The sequence below is a fragment of the Lates calcarifer genome, linkage group LG7_2 (genome assembly GCF_001640805.2).
Source record: "Lates calcarifer isolate ASB-BC8 linkage group LG7_2, TLL_Latcal_v3, whole genome shotgun sequence".
Taxonomy (NCBI): Eukaryota; Metazoa; Chordata; class Actinopteri; family Centropomidae; genus Lates; species Lates calcarifer.
In genome coordinates, this window is record NC_066854.1 from 7,376,313 (window position 1) to 7,402,297 (window position 25,985).

General features: G+C 46.9%; 2 protein-coding genes across 2 annotated transcripts; both read right to left on the minus strand.

The window, feature by feature from the left end:
* Window positions 1–90: 90 nt before the first annotated feature.
* adamts1 (ADAM metallopeptidase with thrombospondin type 1 motif, 1) lies at window positions 91–6,266 on the minus strand. The gene is made up of 8 exons (XM_018660937.2): window positions 5,257–6,266; window positions 4,045–4,385; window positions 3,811–3,943; window positions 3,258–3,715; window positions 2,939–3,125; window positions 2,600–2,778; window positions 2,135–2,310; window positions 91–2,023 (listed from the first exon to the last, which is right to left on the minus strand). The coding sequence occupies exons 1-8, from the start codon at window positions 5,870–5,872 to the stop codon at window positions 1,285–1,287; spliced, it is 2,829 nt and encodes a 942-aa protein (XP_018516453.1). The 5' UTR covers window positions 5,873–6,266; the 3' UTR covers window positions 91–1,284.
* A 2,092-nt stretch (window positions 6,267–8,358) lies between these two features.
* LOC108872970 (A disintegrin and metalloproteinase with thrombospondin motifs 5) lies at window positions 8,359–24,938 on the minus strand. Its single transcript, XM_018660932.2, has 8 exons — window positions 23,520–24,938; window positions 15,783–15,915; window positions 15,329–15,496; window positions 14,465–14,748; window positions 12,960–13,143; window positions 12,661–12,836; window positions 12,392–12,567; window positions 8,359–12,211 (listed from the first exon to the last, which is right to left on the minus strand). Exons 1-8 carry the CDS (start codon window positions 24,621–24,623, stop codon window positions 11,524–11,526), a joined length of 2,913 nt encoding a protein of 970 aa, XP_018516448.1. The 5' UTR covers window positions 24,624–24,938; the 3' UTR covers window positions 8,359–11,523.
* Between the last annotated feature and the right edge of the window lie 1,047 nt (window positions 24,939–25,985).

The following is a 25,985-nucleotide window of genomic DNA, read 5'->3' on the forward strand; positions in this document are numbered from 1 at the left end:
GTCATGGGCTATGGAATGCATTTAGTCAAAGCGTTGATGATTAGTGCAGGTCCCGAGTTCAAAAAGACAAACCACTCTGGAGACAATAGCTGCACAAGTCAATGTGATACTTTATTCATGAACCTAGGACCATATATATATAACACTGTATAAATACTCTATATATTCTACTTCCTTCTGTGATCTCAATAACAAATAAAAAATAATATTAAAAAAGCCAAGATTATATTTAACAGGCTGTACAAAAATAAATAATGTTTGGATATTCTGTACAAAAGAGAAACAAAACTTGATAGAAAAAAAAACCAAAGTGCCTTCGCAGAAGGCAGGAGAGACTTACTTATGAAGTAGTAGCAGGAGACAAGTCCCTCTTTAGGTCTCCACACACTCACACATTCCTCACGCTCACACACACACACACACACACTCACACACTCTTCTTTGGTCTTTAAAGAGTTCCCTCATTGAAGGTTGTGTAGATGAGGGCAACATATGGCTAAAGGACAAAGTACGGTGTACTGAGGCATTTAGAGACAACTGGGTGTTACAATGTGCCACTGGCAAAAACAAAGCTGAAGTGCTACAGGTTTGTGATAAATAAACGTAGACTGGCAAATTTGAACATAAACACTATGACTATGAGCTATTTTATTTTCCATACCTGATGGGGTGAGCAAGTAGAATATGAGATATTCTCGTTCATTTGTTTCTTTATATACTCTGCAATAACCTTCCCCACCCCAACCCTTATGTGTCTGTCCAGCCCAGCTTGGACAAACACCAAATACATGCATTAAAAATTTGACACACACACAGTCTCACAACAAACACACACACACACAAGCATGACATTGGCACGGTAAGCAGCATGCTTTTTTTTTTTTTTTTTTTTTTTTTTAAGGGAATCGGAATGTCCATGCTTTCTTCTCCTTAATGGGAGGCTAAATGTGCCACTGCTGTGCTGAGAACAGACAGGAAGCAAGCCATAATCAGTCTTTGTTGCTGCAATTAGGTGGCAGTGCCACTGCGGTCCCAAAATGGATGGAGGGAATGGGTAAAAACTGCCAGCTACAGTCACAGTCATCGTGGACCCATTGACATGTGGGACTGTTAGACTACCTGGAGTCCATGAAAACCTGCAGCACTCTTGCTCTGGATGTAAACATTCATTGGCCTCTTAAGATTGTTTTGCAGGAAAAAGGAGGCAGTGAAGATCAGAGTTTTTATCTGATTTCTTTCTGAAAGCTGGGTGGATGACAGGAGGTTAGATTTGAGTAGCAGTCCTTAACAGGCACCCTGATTGCACAGTTCGAGCAGGGGTCGCGGCCGGTCTTTGGGGTCACAGCTGTCGTGGGTGAGCGTGCGCCCGTCGTGGCCGATACAGCGCAGTTGGCGTTTGCGGAAGCCTCGGCCACAGGTCTTGGAACATACAGACCACTCTCCGAGAAGCCAGGAGGGGCAGGCCTGGGAGGCGCAGGACCGTGAGGCTAAGGGGCGCAGCTCCTCTGGACAATCTCTGGAGGGACGACCATGGGGGTCCAGACACACCACCTCTCTCTGCTGCATACCTCCCCCACAGGTCTGGGAGCAAGGCCCCCACTCCCTCAAGGTCCATTCGGCTCCGCCCACCTCTCGGATGGCGTTGATGGACTGGCGGCGCCCTCCGCTGTTGCTGGGTGAAGCAGCATTGTTGGGTCTTGGGGCGAAGTAGCTGTACTTGACCCGAGGCCTTGGGGCTTCCCCTACAGACAGCACCTGGATGGTGAGGGGCTCAGGGAGTGGGGCAAAGCTCCGGAGGCGCTCCAGGGTGGCGGCTGAGCCACTGTAGCGCAACAGTGCCCCTCGCAGGGTGATGTCTGTCTCCATGGTCATCAGTTTGTAATCGCCATTTAGCAAATAGGTTCCATCCTGGCGACGCACTGCCAAGTAGCTGTTATCGTGACGACCATTGCCCGGGGCACGTTGCTTAACATCCAGGTGGGTGGCACCAGCAGGGATAGTTACAACATCCTGGTAACCAGGCCTGAAACAGAGACAGATGGTGGTCAAATTTTGGAATACATGCAATGAGGTTTCATTCAATATTAGAAGACTTTCAGGTTTTGTAAAGCAAAAAAGGCTGTTAGGTGTTTACCTGGCACGCTCCAGAGAGCCAGACACTTTCTTGCAGGTAGAACCATCTCCACCACAAACACCGCACTTATCAAAGCGCCGGTTAGAGCCGATGACACGATCACATCCAGCCTTGACGCACTGGCCTTGAACACATACTGAGGTGGAGTCTGGGCTGCAGGGTGTGCCATCAGCCACCTGGGGGCAGCAGAGAGACACAAATTGAACATTAGAATTATGTCTAGTAAAACTGTTACATAAGAGTCTGAGTCAAAAGGTAAAAAAGTAAAAGTCTTTTCCCCAGCAAGGCTGTAGCCTTGGGGCTGAGAGAAATTACAATAGCTGATCCTTAAACTTGTAGGTCTGCACAAGTAAACAGACTTTTATGAGATTTTAAACTAAGACCCTGAGAATCTTGCAACATCATTCTACCACAGAGAAATAAAAGACTGTTTATTTATAAAATATAGTATCTAGTAACTCTCACCTTAGATTTGAGGACAAAGAAGTATCCAGTTCCCTTGGCCCGGCACACCAGCTTGCAGCGGTCTTTGGGTGAAACTCCAGCATACTTAGGCACCCACTCAACACCTTCTCCTGAACCCAGCGACACTTGGGCTGACATGTCGTTGTGGGCCAGGCACTGTTCCTCACGGAATGACAGGCCTGAGAAAGAGACAGGCAGAGATCAGATTTACTACTAGTTCACTGTGACCTGCATGTTAACTTTAACACCAATGTGCAAGGTACATCAAAACATGACTTCTAGAGTCAAGCAAAAGGAATACAACTAGAGTCAAGAAAGTATATGGAACAGTTTTCTTACCATTGGTATCAGGGCAGGCTTCAGTGTTACAGGAGCGGTACTGGATCCTCTTGCCCTCACAGTACTTGCCCCCGTTCTTGGGCAAAGGGCTGTCGCAGGAACGGAAAGAATACTGCACCCCTCCACCGCAGGTCCGAGAGCAGTCGCCCCAAGGTCCCCACACACCCCAACCACCATTGACAGGAGTCTGAAAACACCAGGGACAATACAATTAGTATTTTAAACTGGGTTGGACTCAACTGAGAGTTAAACAATGGTCCAACAGCAGGCAAAGTGTGTGAAGTGTATGAAGTGGGACTACATTGGTTCTGGTTCGTACCTGGTGTTTAGCAGCTTGGCTCTTAGTGAGACAGTGTCCAGCCAGGCAGTAGCTGTCATGCCCACATGGCGTACCATCAGCCCAGGGGAAGTTCTTGGTCTGGCACACCAGCAAACCGTTGGATGTAGTCACAGTGCACCACAGAGCAGCACACGTGGTGCTCAGGTCTGGGCAGTGCTGGGAGTCGTCGCCAAAGGTCAGCCGGCACTGATGGTCGGCATCATACACAGCCCCAGGCAGGGGCTGGGGGAGGGGCTGAGGTTTGACCGGCTTGTCCAGCAGGCACTGGCCGTGGCCGTTGTCCAGGAAGGTGGTGACCATGAGCGCGGAGCAGGGGGACCAAGGCTGCTGCTGGTCCAGGTTGGACAGGGTGGAGGCCATCATGTGAGAGCCCCAGTGGGCACCATTGACTCCGGAGCACAGCTGGGCATCATCGTGAGGCATGTTGAAGACGTGGCCTGGAAGACAGAGATGAAATAACAGTTCTTTGAGCACCTCTGTCGTGTAATTAAGAATAACTGGAGTATGGGAACATTGACCTTTCTCTACTTACCTAATTCATGTGCCACAGTAAATGCTGCTTGAAGCCCATCATCCTCAATAATTGAGCAGCTTCTGTCAGGGTCACACACGGTGCCAACATCAGCCATGCCCAGAGTGTCGCAAGAATGGGCACCACACAGGTCCTGGTGAGGCAAACAGACAGCAAAATTAATGTCTGAACACTCTTGACTTCTGCAATTTCTTACTCTATTCTATCATTTCCTCTTCTTCCACACCAACTTACAGTTCTGGTGAAGAGCACAGCGGTGTCATAGTGCTCAGGGTGGCGGTCACTAGGTGGGTTGTGCTGCCGCTGCCACTGGCAGAAGTTGCGGAGGGTCATGGCGGCGTTGGGCGACACCTGAGGGCCTCGCTCCTCCTCGTACACCACCAGCAGCTTCACCACTGCCAGGCTGATGGAGTTGTGGATGCTGGGGTGGCGGTAGAGGCGGGATGCCACAGCCATGATTGTCAGGAGGTAGGGTTTGAGACCGGCACCGTGGAACTCAGCCATGGACTGGTCAGCCACCAGCATGATCTCAAGGTAGCGAGGGGTGGAAACAAAACGCCTGGTCCTGTGGTGGGCTGAGGGGAGAGATACAAACAAAGGTCAAACCAAACTGAGTTCACAGGTCATGTGATCTGATATCAGGTTTCAGCCCTAATTTTACAGCACTTTAACTTTGGAGACACTTCTTATTTTTGTTGGTAGTGTTTCAGTTTGTCTGGAACAGTCTGCACACTGCAAAAACCCTGCCAGCGTCCTAAATAGCAGCTACAAAGGCTCGTTTTTTCAGAGGGATAGAGGCTCCAAAGAGAGCTCCGGATGTGCCTGGGGGAGCCTGGCTGCCGTGACTCAGCGTCACACCACCGGCAGCTCCTCCTCCTCGGGGTCCACATTCCTAAAATGACCTTCTCTGGGTGGAAAAATTATGCGGGTGAGAAAGGGCGAATGGAGAAAATCCTCCTTTTTCTGGAGCAGAAAAAAATGTCTGCCGGTGCTAGTAGTACCAGGAGGCGAGTTTTACACGTCTCAGCACTGCCGGGCTCTGGCTGGCCCCAACCCCTGCTGCTCCCCTCCCCTACCTCCGTCACTCCTCCTCCTCTTTCCCCTTGGAGAAGTTTGCCCCCCTCTCTCCTCTCCTCCCCTCCCTTATTCGTCTCTAGCCCAGCGCGTAGACTGCGCTGTCAAAAAGGTAGCTGAGTCCATTACGCATGCTGTGCAGCCTGGCACACTCCAGCTGACAGCAGTGTGGCCTAATATTGACTGTGATCATTGACTTGTGTACGCGATAAGTTATCTACTTGTTTGTAAACAGCTGTAGATAAGCTGAATACATTCTATAAAGTGAATAAAACACTTTCTCAGTGATTCCTTGGCCACTGAATATCAGCTGAAGGTATCAGGCAAAGCGTCTAACTGTGTAAAATGTGCGCAGTATTTCGGCAGCCTTACCTGTCTGGTCTGCATTAGCGGCTCCGTGCCTCGCCTCTTTCTCCAGATTCTTTGGCACCCTCTCCTCGTCCTCGTTGACCCCGCACTTGGAGCTCCCTTCCTCAGCCAAAGCCGCCCGACCTCTCCGGCGGATCGCGTGGACGTCCTCGTCGGTGCCCAGGAAGTCGCTGGAGTTGAGGGGCTGAATGAAGTACTCTTCACCCTGGAAGTAGAATCCGCCCCTGAGCCCGTGACACAGGTTGAGCGCGGCGGCCGAGCCCTCCTCCCCGTTCACCGTGCCCGAGAAAAAACAACCGGGCTCGGCTCCGCTCTTGGGTTCCGGCGTCGGTTCGGACTCGGGGCTGCCCACGATGTGGAAGACAAAACCCGGCGCCAAGAAGGTCTGGTCGGGCTCTAGCTGCAACACCAGCTCGCTGCCAAATACGTCCAACCGGTACACCCTCATCTCCGCCTCCTTCTCCTTCTCCTCTGCGGAGAGAGTCCGCCACGGTTCGGTTTCGCTCTCCGACCGGGCCGTCGGGTCTAGTCTGACCGGCACCACGGTGCTCTCCTCCCAAGCGCTGTGCGCCGCGCTGACGCACAGAATGAAACCAATGGAAACGTGTAAAAACCACATCGTATAACTCTGAAATCCGACAAGTGGAAAGAGAAATTGATAATAAAGTCTCTACGAGGAAGCAAGTAAATCCTTTTAAAGGGTTTTCCACTATAAGCTACAAACCCCAAGTCTTTGAACTTCCACAAAACTGTCCACAAGCATAAAAATCTAAAAAGGGATCAAATCCAGTGCAAAACTCATTTAAAGTTATGTGCAGGTCTGACTTGTTGCAAAAAGTCCTTTCATTAAATGAAAATAAAAACTGGATCTCAGCAGTAAATTCCAACAGGTCTCTCCCTCTTCAGCAGATGTCTCAGTTTTTTTAGCTCTATCTCTGAGTTCGGGGCAGGTTTTTTTTTATTTTGCTCTGCTGGCCCGTCTAGTCTGTTCTCTTGCTCTTGCCTTGCAGTCAGAACAGAGCCGGTCCCTCCTATATATGCCGCTGCCCCGGGACCACCCCTTTCCTGAGGGCCCTTTGATCTGAGAGGGGCCAAATCCCGTGCGCAACGAAAACGCACCAGCGACCTGGAGCGTTGCCATAATAATCAATCATTGTGGAGAATAGAGAGCTCTGGGCAGAGAAACTTTTTCTTCTTCAAACTCTGCTTATTTGTCACAAGATGTACACATACACTCACAGCCCCTGAGTATTATTACTGAACATATTCCATAAATATTTATCATATAGCCTGTGGATCATTTCTCAAACAGCTTCATGTGTCATTAGTGTATTTATATGAGTGGCCCAAATAAAAACCAAACCTCCAACTTTGGCTCTGATGCTGTGCTCTACTTTCTAACTCACTGAGCAACATGCGATTATTAAACTTCAGCCTATTCCAACACAAATTAGTGTGACAGGCAGCAGTGGCTGATGTGGAGCAGTGTTGTAGTGTCAGTGCAACTGGAGAAGGGTGATGGCAGCGGATCGGGAACGGTAACCATATCGTGCTGGCCGGGGCTCTGGGAGCCGTACTCACCTCCCTCCGTGCCAAGCCGGCTGTGGTGCACCGTGGCCGGGTTCCGTAGCTCCCGCTCCCCGGGGAGAGGGAGCAGAGTGGGGCCGCTGAGGTCTTAAGGTGGAGCGGCTCCTTCCACCGGGCCGCCTCTGCGCTCAAACCAAGGCGGGCAGGGCCCCTGTCCTCCGGCTTCTACCCCCGCCCGCCCGGACTGTTCCTCCTCTCCTACAGGCAGGAAGAGTTTACGCTGGAGTTTCATTAAAAATAACTGGCAAAGCAGAGATCCTATTATCAACAGTGCACCGAGGGACATCACAAATAAGTGAAACTCCATTAACAGCAAAGAAAAAACATTTTAAATGCACAGATAGTTCAAGAAAAGTCAAGAAAAAAACTAAAATAATCCTTCAATATTTTATAGAACATCATATTATACAGACCTGAAATTACAACAAAGCCTCAAATCTCTATAAATAATAATAAAATGGGCAAAATATAATATAAAAACAATGAACATTGTTGTTGTATTATTGATTAATTCTTTTTAAATCAAGCACATGTAAAACATTAGAGGGATCCCACAGGCCTTATTGGCATAATTTCCTACTCTTGACTCACTGAGACAAACATTATTAATCACTCCTCTAAGTGGCAGATTATGGAAGTCCACCTTAAGAGCAACAGGTCATAAAAGTAAACAGTTGTAATTTCATCATTTCCCAGCAGATGGTAGACATGTGTTTAGGAAAATCCCCAGAGCTATGCAGAGATTTTCCAGCGCTTGATGGACCAGATACAGATTCAGCCGATAGGTGGCGCATTTGAATCACATTTGGATGTATACGTTTGTATTGAAAAGAAGACACTGGCCACAGGGAGGCAGCCATGGTACAGTAATGTAATGTATGGGGGAATAAGTGACTGGTTAACCAGGTGATATTTGGGTGTAGGAAAGTTGGAAACCCCAACAGAGGAGTTTGAACCCACATTTACTCTAGAACTATACCAGAGCACAGTTCTTAGGTAATTTTACTTGAGTATTTATTTTAAAACGACACTTTAAACACCCACATCATTACATTTAAGAGGGAAAGAAGGTACTTTTTACTCAAGTACAATTGTCTGACAACAAATCATATGATCAGATGGTGAAATGCTGCTTTTCTATAATCGACCCAACAAGATTTGTTACTGTAAAATGACAAAAACACCTATTATTTACTGATTCTTGTTTCCTGTTTTCTCTTCTGCTGCTGCTTCTGAATGTATCTTATTTACACAGGGCCTGATAAAGTTAATCCCATCTTGCCCTGTCAGTATTGACTTTGCCATGTGTGCTTGATGATACTGTATCTGAGCGTCAGTCAGTCTACTACTACACAATGTGTCCATTTTATATGCCTGATAGCAGTTTTATTTGGAATTCAAATAGTTTAAAACTGAAGCTACTCCTGCTTCAAATTAAGTGGTTTGAAATTGCGAAAACAAATGGAAATGTCAATGTTTTAATGCAATAATGACATGAATGAGACAGACACCAAGATATTTAAATATATAGATTTTATGTACATATATTCATGTGGATGACTAGAAAAGAAACACTATATTCTTACAAAGGAATGATTCTGCACAGTCATATTCCTAAGTTAAATAGTATTTTGATACAAAATTAGTATAATAAATAAAACTCATCTCATTGTTTTTTTATTCACACATACCAGTTGTACAAACAATAAATTACAAGTTCAGTGCTGTGTTTCTGTCGTTCAGCGAGAGGGGTTTCCCCACTGGAAGAGTCAGAGTAAATTGTGTATATTTGTGTGTATGTGTGGAGTGTGTGTGTGGGTGTCTGAAATACTCAAAATCTGTGCAACTGATGGATTGATTCAATGGTGTGTGTCTGTATGTGTAAATGTCTGTGTAAATATGGTTGAATACTAACACATATATGAAAGATCTATTCATGTACAAAAATGTCTACATTGTGTAAATAAATCTGAATGTGTGAGGCGAGAAGAGAGAGAGAGAAAGAACATTTTGTGAGTGGTATGTCGACCCGGGTCATGTAGTATCTGAAAATGTTTTTCATGGTTTGTTTTCTCCTGCTCAGGTGCCAGATGGGTGAGGTTTGCCACACAGGAAAGTATGAAGGTTTCCAGAAAGTTCAACACAATTACAGGAAGGTATTTTTAAGTCCATTAGGTGGAATCAACATTTCTTTGTAATGCTAGGGCTTAATTACCATCCATGAGAACTGAGGAAATGATCCAATTATTAAGTACATTTTAAGATATTATGCAGCGGTACATGTATATTATCTACACTCTATCTAAAAATGGATGATGCTGTTCGGTTGGGTGCAGAATTTGAAAGGCTCAGTTCACCCAAGTTACAAAAAAGCTTATGTTCTCACAGTACACCTAGTTGTATATAGTATATTGTTTTGTTTTTTGCTAAAAGGAGTAGTTTGACTTTTTTTTCACTCACTCATATATGTTTGTTCAGTATGAAGGTAACACCCGCAGCCTGTTAGCTTAGCATAGCATTAAGACTGGAGACAGGTTAATTTTTGTTTGTTTGTTTTTAGTATGGATTAAACAAGCAAGATACAATGTTTTGATTGGTTAACTTTAGAGGTGCTGGTAGGTATGGTTTAAATCATTGGCTAAGTGATTCCTTCTGCTTCCTCTCTCTATGCTAAACTAAACTAACTGTCTCCTGGCTCTTCATATTGAAAGACCAGACACAAGTGTGGCAATAATCTCCTCATCTAACTTTCAGCAACGCTGCACCTTTCTCAAAATGTCAAACCATTTCTTTAAATTGACAGTAACATCACTTAGAAATTCTGTTCAATTTTTGCAATTTGCAAATTTTAGAGCTGTCAAAGAAAGTTTTCAGAGCTCTGAACAGCCCAAATTCATTTCTAGTCGTCTGTTAGAGTGTAGGTGCTACATGGAAAGCCACCACCCATCTGGCTTGGGGAGATGTTAAAATAATAATTTGCAAATACAGGATGTATGAGTAAAGAATGAGAGATAAAAAGAGAAAAAATGGAGGAGTTGAATTGCAAAAGGACAGTAATGACATTAGTATCTCTCTTGCTGTCATTGCGAGTATCCAGGGCACACATTGTCATATTAGCATTGTTTCCTTAACGGATAAACAGACAAACAAACAGATATTGACCGCCACAAAAAACCCAAACAAAAATAAAACAAAACAAAAAAAGAGGGCCGTAAACCTCCCAGCACCAGCATAATGATTGATACAAGTGGAACTGAGAGTGAAGAAGCTTCAAGACGCAGTAGAGAGCAGAACACATGTTCACGGTACATACTGTATGTGCTTTAAACACAGGCCTGGGAGCATGAATGTGCTAGCACATAACATGCACTCAAACACACACACACACACACACACACACACACACACACACACACACACACACACACACAACACACACACACAACACACACATAAAAATCAAGCATTGCCCCAAATCTGATTCATCATTACCCTCCATAAATGTTAAGGAGTGTCATGGTTACTTTGCCCCTTTGTCGATTTAACTGCTGCAAGGTTTGTCCTCTGTTGACCACCGTACTCTCCCTTTCTATCCCATCACGCCACGCTGCCGTTTTTCACTGTACAGGTGTATTGAATTCAGAACAATCAACACGTCTGTCTCTGGGGTAACCACTCTCCCAGAGAGAGGAGCAGCTTCTCAAGGACATGAGCACAGAGAAGTAGAAGAATGACTGGATCTTGATACGACTGATCAGCGTCCCAGCTTTGTATTATGGTATTGTGCTGTTTGGGTGCAATGCATTATCCATTAACCAAATGTCTGGGTTAACCCATTCATTCTTGGTCGTATAATCACCCTCCCATGCATGCTCGGTTGGAAAATGTATTCATATGTTTAAACTTTCTTTTGGAAACTGCTTCCCAGTTTTGAGCGGGACAGATCAAATAAAGACACAGAACGCTTTCATTTGGGACGTGTGGGTAGCCCTGATCCAGAACCATCATACGCATTTTCAACATTCTTCCTGTGACAAATTTTGTGTGTTGCTCAGTCACTAAAATGTCAACATTACAGAACGCCAAAATTCACGACCCTAATATATAGAATTGCAGTCATGAATCAGGGCTACCACACCGGCAGAAATGATGGCAGGGTGAAGAACGAGTGCTTCCCGTCGTTGGGGCTCTTGTCTCGGACACACTCATGACAAAAGACAAAGGGGTATGACTTTCAAATACCCACAGTGATTAGAACACATGAAATAGCATAAAAAAGACACGACATGCATGCCATTACAGGGCGACACACACTAAGCCTCCAGGGTTTGGAGACCGATGTAAAGACAATTGGTTTTTGTCCATGTGGAAATGACATGCAACTCAAGTTCTTAGCTATGCCAGGGCAATACTTGTCACTATCTGACTTTCACTGACTCCAGGACATTCCTCTGGCTTATAGTCAGGTACATCCATGTCAATATGTCGTTGAGTCTCTGTATGACTGGTCCAGGCGCCTTCTGCCAACATTCACAGTCCTGTTTAAGGTTCTATTTCTTAAATTCATTGGTCCATTCATTGGTCCTACATCCAGCACTTAAGACCTTTATCAGAAGTACAGTTTACAACGTCTTCCTATGCATTGTTTCTGGTCTAACAAATCATTTTTACTCTCCTGCCTCCTCAACATTTCTTCACCAGACAGTGTTTGAAGGCGGAGGGGCGAGCGCTCAGCACACATCCTTTGGACAGTTTCCCGTCCTGGTCCTTACACTGCACTGTCCGGCTCTGCCAGCCAGTGTCACATGTCCTGGAGCAGGTCATCCAGGAACCTGTTACCCACTGGGGCCCTGGGCTTGGGGTTGAGGGAGCTGGAGCTGTAGGTGGCCCTGGGATCAGGATAAGGGGAGCAGAGGAGGTTGTAGTGGTGGTACTGCTGGTGGTGGTTCCTGTTGTGGTTGAGACCGTCGTAGTGCTCAAAGGAGTTGACTTTGGGTTAGGGATGAGCGGAGCTGAGGGCTGCTGCGGGGCTGTCCGGCGGGGCATGAAGAAGCTGTAACGAACATCCAGGGGCTTTTTGGCGTCTGTGGCTAGAATCTGGATCACCAAGGCTTCTTGAAGAGCCCCGGGGCCCATGCTGTGAAGCCATTCATCCCTTTGGCTCCAGCCACTGTAGTTGAGCACAGAACCATTGAGTGGGATGATTGTCTCAGAGGTGGAGATCATGAACTTGCCATTTAGGAGGTAATCGCCATTGCCCCGTCGGAGGGCTAGGTAGGCGGTGTAGCGGGTCTGGTCTTTAGCCTTGTGTTGACGGACCTTTATATGGGTGGAGCCTGCAGGGATCTTCACTACATCAGTGTAACCCTTACTGTTTGGCAAGAGAGACATAAAAAGACAGATCAGCACAGTATTCTGTTTGCTGTCGCTGACTTTGCTCTGACGAAATTCTACATGTGCAAACTTATCATCACTAAACTGAGACTCCCCTCATGTGCATGTATGCAAATGTGAGGATGTATAATGCGCAGTTCAAGTCTCTTTTTCTTACCTCTTCTTTGTGAAGTTGCCCACTACACGTATACATCCTGTGCTGTCACCTCCACATATGCCGCACTTGTCAAACTGCAGCTTGGAGCCGATAATGCCATCGCAGCCTGTCCGTACACACTTCCCCTTCACACACACCGAGCTGCTGTAAGGACGGCACTCTGTCCCGTCCACCACCTGAACACGGAGCGAGTCGTAATATCACCATGAGTCTTCACATTTTCTTTCATAAATAATACACTGCACCCTTTTCTTTTTTAACTAACTCACCCTCTGAGAGAACACCACATAGTATCCTGTTCCTTTTGCTCTGCAGGTCAACTTGCAGACATCTTTGGGGAGAACTCCAGCGTATTTAGGCACCCACTCAACGAAGGTCTTTACCCCTTTAGGATCTGTCTGGGGACCGTTGCGCACCTCACACTGCTCCTGACGGAAAGTCTTATCTGGAGAAAAGTTCCATTCAAATTAGGGATTATATCTTTCCTGTAATAAATTAACATCAGCTTGAAATATTGCTATGATGAATGATTCCAATTATGCATGTACTCTCAGGCTGTCACACTCACTTGATGCTGGACATGGTGTGACGTTGCAGGACCGATAGATGGCCCTCTTCCCGGTGCAGTAGCGCCCGTTGTTCCGCGGCGGCGGGTTGTTGCACAGACGCTGGGCGAACTGCACCCCGCCTCCGCAAGTTCTGGAGCATGCACCCCACGGACCCCAGGAACTCCAGCTGCCGTGGTTGGACGCCTGGGAGAGGGAGGAGCGGGGTGGAAAGAAAAGAAGAGGAGAGGAGAGGGAAGATAAAAGAGGAGATGAGGGTCGGGGGAAATGACAGCAGAGGAGAGATCAGAGAGTAGAGGGGGATGAAGGGAGGAGAAAGAGGGAAAAAAGAAGGAGATGAGAGAGGACAATTAGCGCTTATCAGACATGTTGGGAGTCAGAGTGGTAGCTGGCCAAGCCACGTGTCACAGGGAAAACCCTTTGGAGAGAGATCTGTGATAAGGAAAATGTGGAATGTAGTGCAACAGAGAGAAAAGAAACGAGGCAAACCTCATGTGATAATAACTAAAGTCTGTTTAAAACTGCAGCTCACATGTTTCCCCTGAGGAACAGCCTGAATGAAATTCTCAAGGTAACGTACTTAGTTTTGTGTGTTTCCAACCAGTCGTTCTAAAAATGAATGAATAAGTAGCGTTTAACATTTTATGAGACAAAGTTGATTTTATAATCCTGAGGCTCTGCAAAGCTTCTTTGGAAACAGCTTTTTCATTTAGTTCCACAGCTCAGCCTTTATAGCTCTTGGACTTCATCTTTCCACAGTAAAAGCTACTTAATCTGCAATCATACTGCAAGAAATATCTAGAGGTTAAAAGATTGTGAAGTCTAAAATGGAGGGGGTTTAACGCTGCTCAGTAACCTGGTCGTCATACATGGCAGCGAAAATGAAGCAAGTCAGGACTTGGGCCGGATCCACGCACTCGCCTGCCAAGGATCGAGTCAGACTCATCAAATGTCATGTGACAAATAAACACAAAGAAAATATTCATTCCCTCTTTCCAATTCTTTTTGACTTTCCCTCTCTTTTCCCTCCACCGACACACACACACACACACACACACACACACACACACACACACACACACACACACACACACACACAGTGTCGACAGGCTGCCAAGAACAGATTTGGCGCTTTAAGTCATTAAGGCCAAATTCAATTTAGATCTGTTTAAGTAAGGCCAAGAGAACAAATAGCACAGATCAGCAGTGGCATAAATAAAGCAGACCACACAATGAAGGAGGAACCCGTGACATTTTTCCCTTCAAGTGTCTCTGTCTCCTCTACTTCATCTTTTTCTTTCTTAGCAGCTGCCCTGTGTACTGTATATTAAGTCCATTCCTTTTAATCTTTGTCTACCACAGACAAATTTGAAGAAATGAATGCTTAAAATATCAGGTTTTGAACTATAAAAAGGAATCTATTTTTGATTTTAGTCATTTTTGTCTCTCTTGACAAACACCTTCTGTCTCTGTGTCCTTCCCCAACTCTCCCTCACATCCCTCTTACCGAGTAGTGTCTCTTCCGTGTCTTGTCCACGCACTTTCCCTGCAGGCAGATGCGTCCCTTCCCGCAGGGCGTCCCCTCCACGGCCGGCAGCTTTTTGGTCAGGCACACCATCTGTCCCTGACGAATCACGGCGCACCACAGCCGGGAGCACACGTCCATGCCCGGGCAGACTGTGTACTCGGGGCCGAAGGCCAGGCGGCACTGGCGGACGGCGTCGTAGCTCTGACCTGGGAGCTCCTCTGGGCCGAGGAGGGGCTGGCGAGGAGAATCGAGGAGACACTCGGCTGTGGCAGAGAAGAAGCAGGAGTGAATTTTAAACTGGTGTATGAAAATCTATTTTAATCTATTAACAAATCAGGCCTGTATGACTTATCACCTCATAAAACTTCTGGAGCAGCAGAAGATAATGTCAAGCCTGAAACAATGCTGTTTCTACATGAATTATGCCAACAGCGATGGAACTGCTGAGCAAAATGTCAGCAACAATGCTTTATGGTGGTCATGAATGAAACTGCTTGACAAAACTGGAATGCAAAAAATGACTCATCTTGATCTCTTGCCAGTGATTTGTCTTTGTCTGGGCTGCAACAAAACTCTTTGAGAAGTTAATAGGATTGTAAATGACTCTATTAACAGAGATTACAGCTTTGTTTGGTAGTAAACAGCTCTCAGTGTTATGTGTGCGGGAGGAAAGTGACCGAAAGTCAAATTTGCATGGAGGTCATTTGTAGATAGAGAAAATAAAACTTCTACTGGCTGGGAAAAGTTCTCACTGTTAAAAGAACAGATGTTTGCAAAACCGCAGGCATGGACTTTCTCTTTTCCCCACGTCTTTATTGCTCTGTATTTTTCTCCCACGCTCACCGTTGCCATCGTCGAAGAAGTCGGTGATGGTTGCCGAGGTGCAGCGGCTCCAGGGTTTGGAGGCGTCGATGGAGGTGAGGATGGAGGACATGAGCCGCTTGTCGCTGTTCACCCCGAAACGCTCCTCGCAGAACTTGGAGTCGTCGTGGGACAAACCGAGCAGGTGACCTGGTGCACACAGAGAGAGCGAGAGAAAGGAGATTTTCAGGAATGTTATGGTGACACAATGTGCAGAGTTGGAGTCACTTGAAAGGACAGGACTTGTCTCAGGTTTGCAAATGCTGCAAGAATGAGAAAAGAAAACATACTGAGCGCTCAGGTATCAGGTGTATGACATCAGACATACTGGCCTGATATTAATCAGCGAGAGAGATGTGCTGACAGGTGTGAAAGTGCTTGCCCTGGCTAGTCTGCCCCACTGTTTACATGTTGGAGACGGAGTATCCATGCCTACCTATCTCATGCGCGACAGTAAACGCAGCGTGAAGCCCGTCGTCCTCGATGACGGCGCAGCTTCTCTCCGGGGAGCAGATGGTGCCCACGTCGGCCATGCCCAGGGTGTCACAGGAGTGGTGGCCACAGAGGTCCTGGACAAAGGAAACAATGTGAGTTTAAATTCATCCAGAAAAAAAGCGGAGAAAACCAGTTAAGAAAAGATTGATTTCAGCAGTTTTCTTGAAAGAAATGACTTCGCCCTCCATCCCAGGACCTGATCCCAAATCTCTGTCTCTCTCGCCTCAGGCATTGCCCCTTGTTCATTGCTGCGTTTACAGGACAAGAGGTTAGAATACACCCTGTGAGGAAAGCTTCTTCTTCATCCTCTCATGCTGGACTGAAGGCTACTGGACACTGCACTTACTCAATATTGTCAAAGTAGTATAATGAGAAAGGGTAGGCTGGGGCTAGATGTTTGCATGCCGGCTTCAGTAGAAGTGATAGAAATAGAAGCAAAACAAGCGTTAACATTAGTGTTGCTTCCCACCACTGGAGACAAGTAAACAGCTGTTAATGCTAACGTTGGCCATGTAGTGATAGTAAAACTTGGTGGTTGAATTTCACACACTGATACAGTAATTTAGTAACCACCCTCTTTCACCTCCAGCAATGTACTATTGCAATTTCATAAAGTTGGAAGGTTTGTGAAAGACACTTAAAAAAGATGAAAGTGATGCTGTATAGCCAAAAAGTTTAAAAAACACTGTCCCATAATGCACCTTGGTAGCATCTTTCTTTAGAGCCTCCCTGCCCATGTCTTTCAAACTCCACACCAAGTCCACAGAAGACGTTACACAACTGTTTCAAAGGCTGAGCAGTACTCCCCATGACTACTGATTTTGATATGTTAAACTGGCGTAGTGTCCCTTTAACTTTTCTTCCAATGCTTTTAATACCCACTTCCTTCCTGTGCCTCAACCATCTCTCTGTCTGTCTGACAGAGTGCCAGAGTGCATAGTATTGATCTTTGTTTTGATTCCCACACATGTCCATGCAGATGAGGCCTCGGGGCGCACAGCCTGGCCCCCGCTGAGTGAACAGATCAATCAGTTAATCATACCAGTGTACACACGCCTGCACACGGGCCCGTGCGCATGTGAACGCGCGCTCACAATGCAATATGATGTACATGTGTAATCGATGCACAGACGCGCACAGCTGTACGAAGACAAACAACCGTGCATGTGCACATGAGAGCGTCCAAAAAAAGGGAAAACACAACACGCAAACACACACACGTCCCTGTGGAGAGGATGAATCGTCATGTTAAGTGGTGCTGACAGGCCTGCTGGGTCATGTGTGTGAGGCGCACTGGGGAGGGTGTTTACCCGTTCCGGGCCGATCGGTCTGGAACAAACTGCCTTGTGTTCCACGCTCACACACATGACTGACTGGGTGGGACCACCTCACACACACACACACACATGCAAGTACACTCAGATGCACTTAACTATAAGACTGAATGAGAAAACACACGCACATACAGAGATTATATAAATCATATACAGGATTTAACTGGACACTCACATGCACACACACAGAGTACAGGAGGAGTGTGCCTGCTTTTGCCAATTGACTGTCGGATACATGAGAAGCACACAAAGGCCGAGTCTGACTGCATGAATGGCTGCTGAGAGCCAAACTATGCTTAAGTTTCTCTTTACTTTTCTGGGTGCAGACAAGCATGAAAACTATAAAAGAAAGCCTGTTTGTTTTGAATCACACAGTGAGAACGTATAGAGAAGTTTACCTTCATATTTGCTCTGTTTCTCTTTCCCCATTTCCCACACTCTTTCACTTCAACACTTTACACCTCCCTCCACTGCATTTATTTATTCATTCATCCCCTCCCAGGCTCTAGTATGAGAACAGCTTTTGTTTCGCTCTGTCTTGTATACTCAGCTTTCGTCTGTACAGCACAGAGTAACAGGACGCACGTGGGTAAAAAGGAGAAAAATGGGAATCTCCCCCAATTAAATAGTTACGTGTGAAAAATACCTGAAATGACCCCAAAAATCACATCCCTATCTGCGTATTGTTTACTTCTTTCCTCTCTGTTTTCATCCAAAGGCCAAAGTAAAGAAAAAAGAAATTGAGGAAACAGCCACTGAGGGGGAAAGGACTGGTGGGGGTGGGGGGCGGAAATTAAAGAGAAGAGCTGAGAGAACAAGGAGTTACAGAAATATTGGCAGAAATAACAGGAGAACAGGTGGCAAGCTGGTCGTGAAGGTCAGGAGACGATCAGAGCCGAGCGTATGTGTGCATGTGTGTGTTACAAGACCACTTGCAACCTAAGCCAAGGCGAGTGTTAAGCAAACAGCCAGCCAGACCCAGACACACACACACACACACATACACACACACACACCACACACATGTACACACTAACATTCCTCTAGCAGTGTGAGTTTAACTCTGTCTGTGTGATGAAAACACACTGCAGGCTAATTTCAACAAAGCTGCTAATCAAATGGAACAAAACCCAGCTGTCTAACAGTGATGGACAGGTTGTCAAATGATGTGAGACGTCAGACCATGACCATTAAGTAACAGACACTGCATTGCTGCTTTAGCAGTTTGATATGTCATCTGAATGAGACACACTGTGAAAAACAACTTAGTAATTTATCCAATAACTGTACTGTACTTAAAGCCCCTACAATCAGTATTTATATTAACAGCAACAACAACGAATCATAACAAACTAATTGCATTTTAGCGTCTTTCAGCTTGCTGTTTTACATAAACTGTTTTTTTTTTTGAGGCAGGGCACACTGAGCTTTTTGCTGAAAATAGCTGCCTGTTGGTGAAAGTAGGCCAAACGATAAAATGATAAAAAAGACTGTAGAACAGAGGAGGACTGCAGAGTCAGGTGTTCATTTTCTGTAGGTTTGTAACTTCAAGAAAGTCCTTCCACATGTTCCATCAAGATAAATTAAAACTCCCTTTAAAACTGTTCTATTCTGCCCTAACTGGACTGATAAGCAACAATTCAGTCAGCACAGTAATGATCATTTATGCTGTATGTTTTGAGGATGTGTGGCAGCATGTAAACGCAGAACAAAAGTGGTCCCAGGACTGATCCCTGTGGAACAGCGTGTTTAAAAAAAGGATAAAACACTTTGTGTTACGTCACTAAGATACTGCATAAGTGGAATCAGGAAAGCGCTGTCCCCTTGAGACCAGTAATGTCCTCAAAACAATGGTGTTGAAGGCAACACTCAGACCTAGCAACAGCAAGATGGATGTGACATCTGAATCAAACGAGCCTGACTTCTGATTAAGTGATGGCCAAGTAACACATTTCTAAAGGAGAAATGAAATCATCCACTAATAAAATAAAAGTATGACAAGTTGGACTGAATGGTGTCATTTTTCATTGCATGGAAACATGAACCAGCCTCAGGTCAGCACTCAAAGGAAACTTCAGACCATGATTGCAAACTGGAGTGCAGCTTAAAGCCACTGATGCATCACAGTGTGAAGAGGGCGGGGCTCATGTGTGGTCACGGGGCAGTCTGGACTCTCTGGCCCGCTGTGTATATCGACAGACCCGGGGGCCTGGGGTCGAGGGTTTGGGATTCGAGAGCTGTTTGCAGGTTGTCAACATATGGCAGACGAGGAATAGCATGTGTGAAATATCAAGAACAGTTAAAACAAATAGAGGGAGTAGCTGTGACAGGGGTGAGGGCTGGGAAATGTACACTTTAATGTACAGACAGAGGAGAAGAGAGGAGAGAAGAGGAGAGGAGAGGAGGATGACAAGTGCTCAGGACAGGGAGGAGTCCAAACTATACACATACTGTAGGAGGGTGAATGATGTAACTATGTGTAAAACACGTGTAGAGGAAACAGACTGTGTATAGGTACATGCTGTGTCTACATCAGTGTGTATTTTACATCCATCATCATTACATAAGTGCCCACTCAGAGTGATTTTACAGTTTCGTGCTAAAACTAATAATTCCAAGCAAGTTGAAAGTAAAAACTAACAAGATTTGTTGTTGAAGTTTTTGTTTGGACATGACAGTGTGGGAAAAAATCTATTGCTTTTAACATCATGTGATTTTGCCTGTATTTGGCATTGATTTTTGTAGCACTAAACTGGAGCATGGTAGTTCTTCTCCGACACTGGGATCAGTGCATGTGACAAAATACTTTCAGCTCAAGATCTTCTTACTGTTACTTTTTCTGAGCTCTCAACATGTTGCAGTCTTCATCAACAAATGGAACTTGTCCTACCTCATTTTTTATGTGCGTTGGATATGACAGCCAGCTAAAAACATGGATGAAAAATGTAAAAAATAAATAAAGGTGCTATATGTACGTTTTTGTTATTGCTACAAAGCCAACAAGACAAGAGCTTAGAATACGCCCTCTGGGCTCCTCTCATGTCGGAGTGAGGGCAGACTGGACGCTACAGTGATTCACTATCACAAAGTGGTATTACAAAGCAGGACGGGTGGGGGCTAGTTAACGTTTAAAGTGCTAACTCTAGCAGAAGAAAAGAAGTGATAGAAACAGAAGAAAAACTTTGCTGTTGCTTTCCACCACTGGATACAGCTCTTGACTAGTGAAGGAATGACGTTTGATGCTGAACATGTCACACTTCTTCTAGACTGGTAATGCTAATGTTAGCTATGTTACATATAGCACCTTTAAGTCTTATTAAAAGCTATACTTCACATTTGACTGGAGTAAAGTGAAAGTGACCTTACATCAGCCTGGGTTGAAGAGGTCTTCACTTCTGTATTATTTGCATTACAAGTTCCTGCGAGCAATGTCTATCCAAATATTTTAAAGGAAAAAAAAAAAAATTCAAATGGCAGCATGAACACATGTTTGTCAGTATCTCCACAGCTCTGCAGACTCTCTGGCCACCTTACAGTAGGGCTTTGTCCACAGTCCCCAGCTCACAACAAGTGAACACAGCCATGCATAAGATTTAATGTTCCCATATACGCAGATACACAGTCAGAAGAGTCCCCCTCAATGTGCCTGTTGTTTTGTTCTGGTCCTGGTATGTGTGGAACCGGGTGACACTGCCACACGGGTCAGTTCACTGCGGGTACAGGGTGTTGGAGTAATTGGACCCGACCACAAAGAGATGAGTTCCCTCCAACCCCGTGCCCCCGTGCCGCCCCCTCCCCAATGTGGTCTGACTTCATAGTCACTAAGTCTTCAATGAGCTTCAGTTCTAGTTCAGCAGACTACAATAATCAGGATTTACTCCACAGCTGCTCCAAACACACAGAGGAAAGAGGACTTATACCACTATTTGGTTACCTCTGACAGTCGGTACAATGAAATACCAGGCAGACCTTCTCCTACTACACACCTGACCTGACTCTACAGCACATCCAAGTCAGTCTGTCTTTGTTAAGTCTCCACTGGGGCCAGAGCCAAAGTTATTTTCCCGAGAAAGTCCTGGGGAAATAGTTAACACATTGCCATGCCTCATATATCACACGTCTTTTCTTTTTCACCAGCAAGAGGTACCTGAGCCAAATAAAGTTATTTCCTCACTGGCGTTCTGTCAGTGGAAACATTAATGGCTCTATCCTGTTTGTAGAATGACGAATTTTACGCAGGTCCTGACATTGTATGGGGGATCTTTTCTGGCAAAATGATTAATGGCTCAATGAAAGTGTGGTTCTCATGAAGAATGGGGCCAAATGAGCATTTTTCAAAATGTCAGCATCTCCACAATCCACATTTTTTCCTTTGTGGCACTTTGGCTGCCGTAGGAGTGGATACAAATTCCTCCTTTTCAAGAATGTGTGTGTGTGTGACCGACAAGGTAAAGTAACAGCAATTTAAGCACTCAGCTGAAACCCCCAGAATCCTGATAATGGCCTTTAAACTGCTGAAGAGCTCAGAGGTCAAAGTTCAAGTAAGGCGGTGGCTGCTTGTCTTGGCTCTACAGTATTAAGGTCGCGACCCTAAACTCAAGTCACGCATTAGCTATGTGCTTATTCTGCACGCTGACTCAAATTTAGCTCATTTGCTGTAAAGAAATGCAACAGATAGGGATCATGCACCCAGTCAGACGTCTGTACTGTGTTACACAGGTCACAGTAGATGGTGGTGGTGGTGACAGGTTAAATCTACAGCATGACCTCCAGGTTCAGTAGTGAAGGTGAGATGTGTGTGAATGAAGGTCAGGAGACAGGTTTATGAATAATGCAAGTGCTGCGACAGGTGAGACAAAAATGAAGTGCTGGCTGATATACTGTTAAGGTCAATATGAGGCTCGTATTGGCTGTTTGTGATGGTGGATCCAGGGTGGTCATGTGTTTTTTAAAAGGATCAAATCCCATGGAGACGAGAGAAAATCCACAGTACACTGGCTGTCATGTTTCATTAGAGCTTCCTGTCTGTGTTGCCTCTGCCCTCCTGTCCCGAGGCCTTTTAGAGGCATCCGGATGACTGTTTCCATGCCCGCCCTTGCCAAACCTGACCGATGATGGCACTTTCTTTTTTTCTTCCAGTCTCGCCTGTGCAGGTGTAGCAGCAACAAGGTTAGTAAGAAGCCACAAGGTGGTTGGCACGCTAAAACTGTGCCACTTTGCCAGCCTCAGGTATGCACTACCAAGCTGCCCTGCCAATGTGCGAAGGTGCCAAGTTGCCCCCCCCCCAAGCCATGACAAGACCTTGCATGACTTGAATGCACCACAATCCAAGGCGAAGTGGATCTGACACGTCAAGTGGAGCTAACCACTGTAAAGCCACACCCTGAGAGGTGAAAAATGCACGGAGATCTGCTGCTGCCCCTGCGGCTTTTGGACCAGGTGGGGAGGAAGACCGGGGGGGGGCTGAAAGAAGGGATATATGAGTGTGGTCTCGGTAAACGTACGGCTTCTCGCAGGGTGGATGTGTTTGTTTTTCTGACAGCTCCCAGCCCCAGCTGACAGACGCCGGAGAAGTAACTGGGAAAAAATGTGCAGACTGGGGAGAGAGAGGAGAGAGAGAGAGAGAGAGAGAGAGAGAGAGAGAGAGGCTGGGATGACTATCTAATTAACCAGAGTTTCAGGGGAGTTTGAGGGTTATTTCTGCAATGCACCCAGCAGCTGATTTCAAACCTCCTACCCTGGGAAGAATGTGCGTGCACGCGCCTCGCCTCGACAGAAGGGACTGCCTAGAAAAACACCAGGCGCAGGAAATACAGTTTTTATGGCACGCGAGATTCAACAAAAAAAAAAAAAAAAAGACTGTGGAGCGAGAAAGAGGAGGAGAAAGAAAACAAACAGTAAAGGAGTGGATATACGCAGAGACATGTGGGGAGCAGGCTGTGAAGTCTTCACCTCTGATTGACTGTGATTCAAATGGGGAGTGATGCACAGTCAGCCAGAATTAGCGCTTTATGTGTCGCTTACCTACCTGCTCCTGGAAAAAATAACACGCAATTAGGCTATTACATGTATAAAATATTAAAAGGTGACGTGTGTCAGTTATTTTCATTACAGAGTGTGTTTTATAGGCTATTCGCATTAAGCCACCCAAGGCTCAACCTGCCAACAGCTTACAGTCGAGCAGCTGCCACCGCGTGCACCATCAAAACAAACCGTGGCGTCACTCCGCTGCCTTGGCATCACACCGAGGCTCTGAGCCGCCTCCCCTCCGCTCTGTGGGACGGAAGGCGGGCGGAGTCGGCACGGACAGGTGGTGGAGGTGCGGGGAGGGGAGTTTTGTTTACCTGCCTGGTGAAGAGGATGGCGGCGTCGTGGTGGTGCTGGTGGTCGTCGTCGAGCGGGTTCTGCTGGTTCTGCCACTTGCAGAAGCTCTTGAGCGTCGCCGCCGCGTTCTTGGACACCTCCAGCCCCTTCTCCTTCTCGCCGACCACGGTCACTTTCACCACCGACAGCCGGATAGGGTTCTCGATGCTGGCGTGCCCGTACAGCTTGGAGGCGATGGAGGCCAGTGTGAGCAGGTAGTGGTTCAAGTCCTTGCCGTATTTCTTTGTCATGGTGTCGTCGGCGACCAGGAGCAGCTCCACGTGCCTGGCGCGAGAGACCGACCTCTTGCGCCGCGCGCCGGGCTCCGGAGCGGCCACTTCGGCGAGCCGGCTCCACCACCTCCGCCCGCGCGCGCCGTGGTCGTCGGCGCTTTCCACCGCGAGCCCCTCTCTGTCCCGTTTCCCCTTCCCTCGACCTCTGCGCCGGCGTTTCCCCGCCGCATCCCTGCGTCCCCTGCGCCCGTCGCGCGTCCCGCAGCTCTCGCGCCCATCGCGCATGGCCTCGAAGCTGAAGCTCTCGCGCGTGAACACGTGGAGCGCGCTCTCCGCGTCCTTGTCCTGCAGGGCGCGCACGTCATGCTCGTGTCCCTTCGCCCTGATGATAGGCGTGATGGTGTAGCGCGCGTGGTTCACGGCGAAGAAGCCCTCGAGACCCCCGCCGCAGAGGTTGAAGACGGCCAGGGACTCCGGGTTGGAGTCCACGGTCCCGCGGTACACGCACTCCCGCTGCAAAGGCGCATGACTGTCCCCCATCATAGCGAGCACATACTGGGGGCTAAAGTGATGCGACAGCACCGACTCGTCCCGCTCCATGTCCAGCTGAAACCGGCTCCCGTCCAGGTACACCAGGTAGCCCACCTTCCCTCCTCCGTGGTAAATCCGGTCAACTGTCCGCACGACTCCATCCGTCCTCCGGGCAGGTGTGAGGAGCGACCCGTTCGCAGGTGGAAGATAGAAACCCTGGAAAGTAGAAAGCCCGGCTCCCAGCTCCAACTCCACGACGCACAGCAACAGTAGCCGAAACCAGAGCATGCCCCCGGCCAGAGCACCAAGGAGCCGCACCATTGTTCATTCCAACCCGAAAAGCATCAATGTATCCACTAAAACAAGCCCGGAGCGGCCGAGGAGACAACTTTGAGTATTTGTTCCTCCAAAAAGCGCATCCTCCCGGTGTCTAAACCCCCCATGCAAAAACACACAGTAGTAACCAACAGGCGAGAAAACAAAACCATTGAGGAGAAAGAGGGGAAAAAATGGAAAAGAAAAAAGCCGCAGAGAGGGACTGTGCGCAGGCTGCAGAGCACTGAGCTGAACTTGGAGAACAAAAACACAAAGTTTGCTCTTAATAGGACCCGGAGAGAAAAAGTCCTGCCCCCTTTGCGCTCAATCACCACTCCTCCACCACCACCACCACCACCCCTCCTCTCTTCCCTCTCTCTCTCTCTCTCTCTCTGCCTCTCTTCCTCAAATCAGAGTAAAGTCAAGTGCTGGAGGAGAGAGGAGAGAAACCTGAACAATGCTGTCACTGGAGTATTTTCCCACTGCCTCAGCAAAGGAAAGAAGAGCCTGTTGTACTTTAGCAAGTCCATCAAAAAATCCCTCTGTATCATATTGAGCGGCAGAGAAGAAGAAACATAAAACAAAACATCAGCAAAACAAGTCCTGCCTGCCCCAAACGGCCACATGCTGGCGCCCCCAGGACCAACACCATTTATCTCAACTGGAAAATGTCTCCATTAAACACTGGCCTGTTATTTTTACACTTTGACTCCTTTAATAATTGAAGGCTAAAAAGTCCAACAGGGTTTGACTGGAGAGTCTCAGCAAAACTAGAGGGGAATAGATAATTTATGGCCAGGCCCGAATAAGAACTCTGGGAGTTCGGCGTTCCCATGTGAGGCGTTTTAATGGCGGGAGAGAGGAGGAGGAGGAGATGGAGGAAATGTGTGAGCATGCATACAGTAGGGTGCTGTATTGAGAGAAAGTGGGGTGGGGGGAGTGTGTGTCTGCAGGTGTGTGACTGTGCTTTGGAACTGCCTTGGGAGCTGTCTTGATTATTTATTGTACCTTTAGGGAAGTGTGGTGCCAATGGGATGTCATACTTGTTGGAGGGGAGGGTGGGGGTGGGGATTTAGCAATGCATACCTGACTGGAGGTGAAGTCACCAAGCCTCAATCGCACACAAACACACTCTCAGAGCCAAACTAAGAGAGTGGCTTTTCTTAGAAGTCTTAAAAGTTCCAAAACCACTGCTCATTTGCTGAGTCACCTAACAGCTATTACCTTTGCACACCACAGAGGGAGTTTCAGTGTGTGTGTGCATGCTAAAAGGGAGGCCCTCTCTTTGTGGATTCACACACACACACACACACACACCCTCGCGCAAGAACCCCAGAGCAGCTATTATGTTTCAACTTTTTGTCGCGT

Bases quoted from the DNA above. Each gene is read 5' to 3' on its own strand.
- LOC108872970 (XM_018660932.2), bottom strand. From the start codon at position 24,623: ATGGTGCGGCTCCTTGGTGCTCTGGCCGGGGGCATGCTCTGGTTTCGG. The intron at 15,916-23,519 runs GTAAACAAAACT...TCCTTTGTCCAG, and splicing joins CCATCCTCTTCACCAGGCAG to GACCTCTGTGGCCACCACTC. The intron at 12,212-12,391 runs GTAAGAAAAAGA...CTTGCCAAACAG, and splicing joins GGCAACTTCACAAAGAAGAG to TAAGGGTTACACTGATGTAG.
- adamts1 (XM_018660937.2), bottom strand. From the start codon at position 5,872: ATGTGGTTTTTACACGTTTCCATTGGTTTCATTCTGTGCGTCAGCGCG. The intron at 3,716-3,810 runs GTAAGTAGAGAA...TCTGTCTTCCAG, and splicing joins TACTGTGGCACATGAATTAG to GCCACGTCTTCAACATGCCT. The intron at 2,779-2,938 runs GTAAGAAAACTG...TCTCTTTCTCAG, and splicing joins AGCCTGCCCTGATACCAATG to GCCTGTCATTCCGTGAGGAA.